At 41.2% G+C, this 7127-nt stretch overlaps 1 protein-coding gene across 1 annotated transcript; it reads right to left on the minus strand.

Moving 5' to 3' along the window:
- Window positions 1-1116: 1116 nt before the first annotated feature.
- Window positions 1117-6743, minus strand: fbxo3 (F-box protein 3; the record flags this gene model as incomplete). The annotated part of the gene is made up of 9 exons (XM_042481376.1): window positions 1117-2759; window positions 2861-2943; window positions 3779-3886; window positions 4012-4127; window positions 4201-4323; window positions 4401-4485; window positions 5352-5397; window positions 6313-6517; window positions 6595-6743. Coding segments are annotated over 9 exons (1062 nt in total), but the record flags the coding sequence as incomplete, so codon positions are not given.
- Between the last annotated feature and the right edge of the window lie 384 nt (window positions 6744-7127).

The raw sequence follows: 7127 nt of genomic DNA on the forward strand, positions 1-7127 counted from the left end.
ACTTGTTTTTATTTCAGGGAACTTATTTCAGTATAAAACTTCAATTTCCTAATGTCTATTTATATCAAGGAACTTTTACGTTCTAATTCTAAATTTAGTTTTGTAAGGGAGGTTTCCTAATACAACATTTGTTGATTTCAGGGAACTTTTATTTCATGATGCATAATTTGATTTTTAGAGGGAACTTATTTAAGTGAATTTTTATGTGCTGATGCCACAGCATTTATTTATGGTAATTTTTTATTTCCCATTTATTTATACCAGGGAACTTTATTTTCTGATGCTTCATTTATTTATTTTAGGAAACTTATTTTTTTTCAGGAAACAAAGTGAACTTTTACTAATATAGCCCAACCTAATTATTTCAGGGAACTTTTATTTTCTGATTCCACATTTATTGATTTTTTTTATTTAAGGGAACCTTTATGTCCTAATGCTAAATGTATTTATTTTAGAGAACTTTTAATTGATAATGCCCAATTTAATAATTACAGGGCATTTTTACTTTGATTCCACATTTATTTATTTCAGGGAACTTTAATTTCTTGATGATACATTTATTTATTTTTAGGAAACTTTTATTTCAACATGCCGTTTTTGGTTTTGTGTAGTTTTTCATAAAACTTATTCAAGCGAACTTTCATTCAGAATGTTCCATTTAATTATTTCAGGGAACTTTTGATCTGTGATTCCAGATTTATTTATTTCAGGGAACTTAAATTTCCTAATGCCTCATTTATTTTTTAAGGTAACTTTTATTTAATAATGCCCAATTTATTGTTTTAAGGGAACTGCAATTTCTTAATATCACATTAATTAATTTCATATTTCCACATGTATTTATGTAATGTGCATATTTATCCCCGAATGTATTCATTTATCTACTATTGACAAAAATGCCATTTCATTTTTTTTTTTAAAAAAATCGATAAAATATAATAAACACAAAAATTCACTAATTTTAACAAGAAAACGACATGTTGAAATGACAACATTTTCAAGTTATGATCTTGAAATAAAAAAATGATTTCGATAAATTTTCAGAGGCCAGTTCTGTTGTGTGTGTGTGTGTGTGTGTGTGTGTGATTACCTGATCAGGTGACAGGAAACAGTGAGTCTGCAGCGATCAATATTTGTAATTTATTTAACCCCAAAAACCCCAAAAACATACAAAAAAAACCCACCAATAACACCAGAGAGTGACGACGCGTCCTCGAGCCGCACCGAGCTGAGGACAGAAAAACTCTGCGATTATTAAACTCATGTCTAAAAAAAAAAAAGTGAAGCACCGAAACACAAAACATGACCAGGAAACACCCTGCAACCTTCTCCCTTTCAAAGTAAAGTTTCCAGTTTCCTCTATATTATCACACTGTGGAGAAATAAAGCTGTAATTTAAGAAAATATGACACCACTAAGAGACTCATTTCCACTGCCTGAACGAGAGCCGTTTCAGACATCAAAAAACAGCGTACGGCGCTAAGTCTAACATTTTGAGGGAAAGTTGGAAAAGAAAAGTCCTAATTTTAGGAGAAAAGAAGCGTCATATGTCAAGAGAAAAGTCATATTTTCAGGAGAAAAGAGGTTGTTACGTTTTCAGGAAAAAAGGAGAAAAAAGTCGTTACGTAAGCCTCATGTAGTGTAGAGAGAAGCTGTGAAACTCTTTTGAGAAAAAGTCAATTTTTTTTTTTAAAAAGTCTTCATGTTTCAAAATAACATCATTTGAGATGAAAAGTCTGAATATTTTGAGGAAACTTAGTAATATTTCAAGAAAATAGAGATAATGTTTCCAGAAAGACGTTTTCAAGTTCTGAGGAAAAACGTCTTAGTGTTCCAAGAAAAAAGTTGTCGTGTTTCAAGAGAAAATTCACAATGTTTCGAGGTAGGCGTCCTTTTTTTAGAGAAAGATGAGTTCATGTTTCCAGATAAATATCTTAATGTTGTTGAGAGAAAACGGTAACGTTTCGAGAATAAAAGTCGCAAAGTTTTGAGAAAAACATTTAAATTTGTTGAGAAAAAAAGTCATAATTTTGTGAGAACTAAGTCAGCGATTCAGAGTAACTCATGAATAAACTTAAATCAGCTCTACTTTTTCCGTCCGTCACATAAACACAAAGTTTTGCCTTTTTGGAAAAGCAGCAGTTTGGCGGATCGTTTGGTTCCTGCAGTGGAAACGAGTTTAAACGTAATTTAACGGAGAACCACCACAAATCTTAACCTCTACCAAAAAATATTAGACTTTTTCTTTCGGAGCGTTTTGCAGAAGCAGCTGAAACGACTAAACGGGAAGTCGAAGCAACCGGCGGACTCAACCGGACGCCACAAATAATCCCTCAAAGCGAAGGCGGCGCCATTGGCGCCATTGTCCCATACGAGCTTATCTGACAGTTTCGTAGTGTAACGAGAAAACAAGAAAACGGATATAAAACTGCACCTCATTCACTTTTCTTTTTCGTTTGATTGGCAGCTGGACGTGACTCTGTCCCTCGTAGGGCTCCGGTTACCTGTCCCAGAATCCCCTGCTGTCTGTCAGTCCTTCAGGTTTCACCGTCATCGACCGCACCTGAACGACAGACAGTCACGTTCGGTTCCCATGGCGATACAGATGGAGGTCAGATGTGTCGCGGGCACCACGCTCCCTCCAAGGCGGCCATGTTGATTCCTCTCAGGTCGCTGAAGTCGTCGCCGTCTCCGTCGCAGTACTCGCCGTCGCCGTCGTCGTCGTCGAAGCGGGACGTGTAGCTGGCCGCCGCCTTCTGCTGCAGAGACACGAGGACGCCATTGGGATTATTAATCCCCGAATCATTTTCTGTATTCAAAAAAATGTCCCTGAAATTTTAACTTGTGTTTTGATTTTTACCGTTCGAACCACGGGCTCTCTGAACGGCGGGCAGACCATGTGGAAGCGAGGTATCGCCACGTGGAAAACTTCCTCTTTATTGGCTACAAGAAAAACATCAGAAAGACAAAAAAAAAACTGCTTCAAAGTAAAAGAGCTGCAGCCGTCACACTCAACTCACGGCCCGCGGACCAAATCGGGCCCCTGCTGGCCCCCCAAACCTTCTCTTACTGACAATAAAAATAAAGTCATTGTTTTTGTCCTTTTAGCCTCCATAAGACACCGGAGTGCATGCAAGTCTGAAAATGACTGAAAATCCTAAAAATGACCTAAAATTCAAGATACTTCCAAAAGTCCTTGAAACTTCCTTAAAGCCTGGAAATGTCCACAAATCCTAAGAACGTCCCAAAATCCCAGAAATATACTAAAATCCTTCAGATCCTAGAAATTTACTTAAATCTGAGGAACACCCAAAACTCTGAAAAACGTTCTAAAATCCTTGACACTTGTCCTGAAGTCCTAGAAAACGTCCTTAAATCTTAGAAATGTCCTCAAACGTGAAAAACATCCTAAAATACTAGAAAAGTCCTGCAATTCTAGAAACATCCTGAAATCCTAAAGATGTCCTTAAATCCTGGACGCACCCTGAAATCCCAGAAATGCATTAAAACCTGAGAAACTTCCTAAAATCCTAAAAATGTCCTAAAATCTTAAAATCGTCCTAAAATCCCAGAAATGTCCTAAAATCCTTGAACGTGTCCTAAAACCCTGGAAACGTGTCTGGTGCTGCTGGCCGACAGTCAGCAGGATGAAAGCAGATCACGAGGAAACAAAACGTCTGACGTGTTATTTTCAAAGTCGGCCTTAATTTCTCACGAACACAACAAACGTCAGACGTTTCGGTTATTTCGGCGATGAAGTAACCGGAGCAGGACTTACCCAGTCTGTGGAAGGTGTAGTGACCCTCCATGTACTCTGACGGCGTGGAGAAGGTGGTGCAGCTGGCGTACTCGTGGACCTTCCCAGGCGTCATGACGGGAAACTCTCCTGCGAGCACGCGCACACACACACACACACACACACACACACACACACACAGGCAGATAAAGTAAGCAGGTAACATCAGCCAGTCGAGCCGTACAGGAGGTCACGTGACGGCAGGAGCAGCGTACCGACCACGCCGGGACCCTGGACTTCCTCCACGTTGCCGTCGGAGGTGGTGATTTTCCAGTAGCGGCTGTCGAGCTGGCAGGCGGCTTCGGGCGAGGCGCTGCTCGACATCTCTATTCTGGAAAGACACATTTGGTTAAACGCGTGTGCAGGCGGGCGGACAGACGGCGAGCAGGCAGAAAGACGCGCACCTGATGCGGTAGGTGAAGAAGAAGTGCGGCGGGTGGACGGAGGAAAGCTCGGGCAGGAAGGAGGTAGAGACGGAGACCGTGATGTCTCCGGTGGTCGCAACGCAACCCTTTTCGTGCACATACCTGCAGACAGGAGACGTTAGCTCACTGGTGACCACGGGCGGGCGTGAGGGACACGTGAGAGGGCGTCCGTGTGTTACCTGAAGATCTGGTCTCTGATGATCGGATACTCTCCGGTGACGACGTTCTGGACGTACGACGTGAACCACTCCAAGAAACAGGAACCTGAACACGACGAGAGTTCGAGAAATCACAAACGAGTTTCTAACATCTTCAACATGAACACAACAAAAACACTGACGAGACTGTGACGACTTTTTGTAGTTTCTAGGACTTCTGGACAATTCATGGATTTTAGGACATGTCCAAGATTTTAGGACATTTCTAGGGTTTTGGGATGTTTTGAGGTTCTTTTTGACGGTTCTGAGATTTTATATTTCGAGGAATTCACAGCGTTTCTAGGACTTTGGGGGATCTGTAGGATTTTAAGACATTTCTCAGGATTTTTGGATGCATCTGGGATTTCGGGACATTTGTGGGATTTCAGGGTGTTTGTAGAATTTTCGGATGTTAATAGGATTTTTCGACTATCTCAGAGATGAGGACATTTCTAGGATTTCAGGAAGATTTTACAATTTTTTGGACATTTCTAGGACTTCAGCTGTTTCTTGGGTTTTAGGACATCAGTGTCTCAGCTGTGTCCTCTGTCGGGGGTGTCGGGGATCCTCCTCTGGCTCTTTTTTGCACTCTGGCACCTTATGGAGACTAAAAGGACAAAAACTGTTCACATTGTGAATCACTTTATTTTTAGTGTCAACTAGATGCTGGTTGGGGGGCCACCAGGGGCCCTGTCAGGGGCCTGATTTGGCCTGCGGGCTGTAAGCTGAGTATCAGTGCACTCTTGGATGTCCAGACAACGATCACTGGATTATTCTGACGCTGACGAAAACATTAAAACAGTACGTTTCTCAGCAGAGCTCTGCAGCCTCTTTTTTTGTTGGTGATTTCCGGATGTTTCCGGATGACGTCACCAGGAAGTTTCGAACACAGAAAAACAAGCATCGTGATCATGTGATGACGGATAAACAGACCTGTGATGAACATGTCGATGGCTGAAGGATCCTGAGCTGTCTGATCCTGAAACACAGAGACGGAAAAACACGCTTTGTGAGATCACAGTGACCTTTGACCTATGACCACCAAAATCCACGCCTCAGACTGAGCGTTTGTGCCAAATCTGTACAAATTTACACAAGGTGCTCGAAATATTGCATTCACAAAATTGAGACCGACGAAAAGTCACGGTCACCTTGACCTTTGACCACAAAAGTCTAATTTGTTCAATTGAGACTCAAATTGGACATTTGTGCCAAATTTGTAAAAATTCCATCAGGATGTTTTTGGGGTATCTCATTCATGAGGATGACACAGAAAAAAGGTCACTGTGACCTTGACCTTCTACCATCGAATACCGAACATTTTGTTCTTGTGTCCAAGTGGACGTTTGTGCCAAATGTGAAGAAATTCTTCAAGGTGCTCTTGAGATAATGCGTTCATAAGAATGAGACACCACCAAAGTATTATTGGTTCATTGTAAATTCCAAGTGGGGGTTTGAGCCAAACTGAAAAACCTACTGATGGCATACAATCTTGAATAATTACCTTAATGAGAATGAGAGAGGTGCAAGGTCACAGTGACCTATGACCTTCACATTCTATTTGGTTTATCTGTGACTCATAGTGAACATTTTAGAACGTTTTAGAAGAAATTCCCTTGAGGTGTTCTTACGATATCATGTTCACAATAATGAGACAGACAAGGTCACAGGAACCTTGACCTTTGACCACAAAAATCAAATCAGTTCCCAGTTGGGTCCAAGGGAATGTTTGTGCCAAAGTTGGAAAGATTTTCGCAAGATGTTCTTGAGCTGCCCTGTTCCTGAGAACAGTGACCTTGACCTTTGACCACCAAATCTAATCAATTTGAGACTCAAAGTGGACGCCCCCTGTTGTACTGTTGTGAACTGTGTGTAACCAGCGGGGTTTGCGTACGGGGCAGGGGTAGAAGCTCTCGAACATCCGGCGCCCCTCAGCGGGCTCCAGGGCCATGTACTGGCTGAGCCCCGTGTGGAAGCAGAAGGTGAGCGGGAGGCAGCGTCTCATCCCCTTTCTCTGCTGGAACCCTCCGGCCGCCGTCTCCACGTCCAGCAAGACCTCCGACCGGTAGTGGTTGGACAGGGACATGCTGCCCATCAGCCTGTGGACACACAGACAGGTGGAGGTTAGACAGATGGACGTGGTCAGGGAGCGTCCATCAGACAGACGAGCACCCACCCCGGGATCACCAGCTTCTGTCCATTGTGGATGCGGTACGAGCAGCGGTAGTCGTCTGGGAGTCTGCAGCCGATCTGAGCCTCAATGTCGTTAAGCTCCACCTCTGTGGCGCCCTCTAGGGGGAAAACCAAACGCACCACACAACAACTTTAACGTGAACGGACATGGAGGAATATCAGCATCATGACCTTAAAATAAAAGTATTATCATTATAATGTTTTTAAAGAAGAAAAACGTATAATATCATAAATTACACATTATTAAACATATAAAGAATTACACAATCCTGTATACAGATATAACTGACATCATCAAATATAAATACACATTAAGTCGTAAAATCATAAAATCTCTGATATCATTGTGTGTGTGTGAGTATATGATCTTTAAATATCTGAAAATGCTTTGAAATAAATACATTTTTAAAAACTATTTTGATATAAATATATATTTGTAATTTTGATTGAAAACATTTGAATTAAAAATTAATTTCTAATTAAAAAATAAAACAAAATACTTTATTTTATTCCTAA

The sequence above is a fragment of the Plectropomus leopardus genome, unplaced genomic scaffold (genome assembly GCF_008729295.1).
Source record: "Plectropomus leopardus isolate mb unplaced genomic scaffold, YSFRI_Pleo_2.0 unplaced_scaffold28455, whole genome shotgun sequence".
Lineage (NCBI taxonomy): Eukaryota > Metazoa > Chordata > Actinopteri > Perciformes > Serranidae > Plectropomus > Plectropomus leopardus.